This window comes from Loa loa (genome assembly GCF_000183805.2).
Source record: "Loa loa unplaced genomic scaffold supercont3.1697, whole genome shotgun sequence".
Taxonomy (NCBI): domain Eukaryota; kingdom Metazoa; phylum Nematoda; class Chromadorea; order Rhabditida; family Onchocercidae; genus Loa; species Loa loa.
The window spans coordinates 1-1,766 of NW_018109876.1; the positions used below are offsets into that span (position 1 = coordinate 1).

At 32.3% G+C, this 1,766-nt stretch overlaps 1 protein-coding gene across 1 annotated transcript; it reads right to left on the bottom strand.

Moving 5' to 3' along the window:
• Positions 1-484: 484 nt before the first annotated feature.
• Positions 485-1,381, bottom strand: LOAG_15249 (cytochrome P450 family protein). The gene is made up of 2 exons (XM_003150740.2): positions 1,237-1,381; positions 485-986 (listed from the first exon to the last, which is right to left on the bottom strand). The coding sequence occupies exons 1-2, from the start codon at positions 1,361-1,363 to the stop codon at positions 802-804; spliced, it is 312 nt and encodes a 103-aa protein (XP_003150788.2). The 5' UTR covers positions 1,364-1,381; the 3' UTR covers positions 485-801.
• Positions 1,382-1,766: the final 385 nt, after the last annotated feature.

Here is a 1,766-nt window from a genome sequence, read left to right on the forward strand (position 1 = left end):
CCTTTATACAAGGATAAAAACATGGGAATGTGAATTTAGACAGATGTTAAGATGAGATAATTAATGAATCATGAATCATGAATCATGGAAAGCATTCCCATCTTACACAAAATTTATTTTAATTTTCGCGACTTTCGGGACACCTTCAGTTTAAAAAAAAAAAAGAAAAAAAACTAATTCTTTGCACAACAAAAATAGGAAGCGAAAAATTTGATCATTGAAAATTAATCAGTTAATACATCATATTCTCTAGTAACTTTTCACTCGCCATATCTTCTTTACTTAAAATAACATCAATATTTCATTGAAGTGCTTAAACTCCATACAATTTACCCTTGTAAGGAAGATGTTGTTTTCAGACTAGTCAAATAAAGTCAGTACTGATGCCAAATTAATTGTCCAGAGATACTTCAGCCGGTTATTTATATTACACACTTTGATGAAGACACACACCGTTGTAATGACAGTATATAGTAATAGTGAACAAAAATTACAGTAAAGCTTTCTAGTAAGGGCCAACTTTAAACAGAAGGCAAGATATGCTTTACAAACTAGACAATAATTTAGTCTAGTTCTAATGATTTCGAGTATAGTGAATGCATTTAAGTAGTGATATTATTTACAAAATCGGTATAAAACATTTAGAGGAAATCCACAGTACAAAATGATACGAAATAGAGTAGAGAGGGCAAGATTATGATGACCACAAACTTTTTACTTATACCAGCAATAAACATTAAATGCATGAAATAGGTAATATTTCGTTGGGTATTCGACTGGAGTCAAACTGAAATATCACGCCTATGCAATTTGCACGTAATCCCCAAATTTGCGTGGTTCAAATCGTATGTTATTGCCAAATAAAGGTCGAATTACAAGTTCAGCGGATACACGCATTTGATCGGTGCGCAATTGCGATTTCACCTTCAAATTTCGCATCAACAGTGCCAAGATGCATTTTTCTTCCATGAGTGCGAATCTTTGTCCTGTAAGAGGTATTTGTCGCCTTGTCCCAAACACTCGAGTGATTCTATTAGTTTTATACATTCATCATTAGTACCATATTATTATGCTCTAATTTTGAAACATTTCTCATTCCTCAATCATAAATTCTTGACTTCATTATCGATCAGAATTTTATTCAGAAAAGAATACCACTGTTCCCCTTTTTTTGATGACTATCTGTTTGAATCTGATTCCTAGAAATTTTTCAAGAAAGTCTCGAAAATCTAGTACCGATGCAATTTCTAGGTCCAGCAGAGAAAGGAATGTATGAAAACGGATGTCTGAGTTGGCTACCGATAAATCGTTCTGGCTTAAATACTTCTGGGTCTGGCCAGTATCGTGGATCTTTATGTACCATTGATGCAATAATTACAACAGTCACACCACGTGGTAGCAGATGATTATTTCCTAGAATTGAAAGTTTCATTTGCGATGGTTTCAGTTGAAAAGGATTTTTAATTTAGAAATTCTATTCAGAACATTACAATAATTTCATTTATCTATGAGAAAAAAGCAAAATTTGTCAAAAACAAAAATTTGTCAAAATGCACTGATATGTTCAAATATTGCGTATTTTTTGTATTATATTTACTATTTTGTAACATGCAAATGTTTGATACATTGCTTATCAATAATAACCAAATACGTATAGCCAATAATTAAGGCTTCCACAAATGCAACATGTATTCAGCTTTTCAAGTGTTCAAAATCATACCGATTTTTATATCTTCAGTCAACAATCGTGCTTGCATCGGTACGCT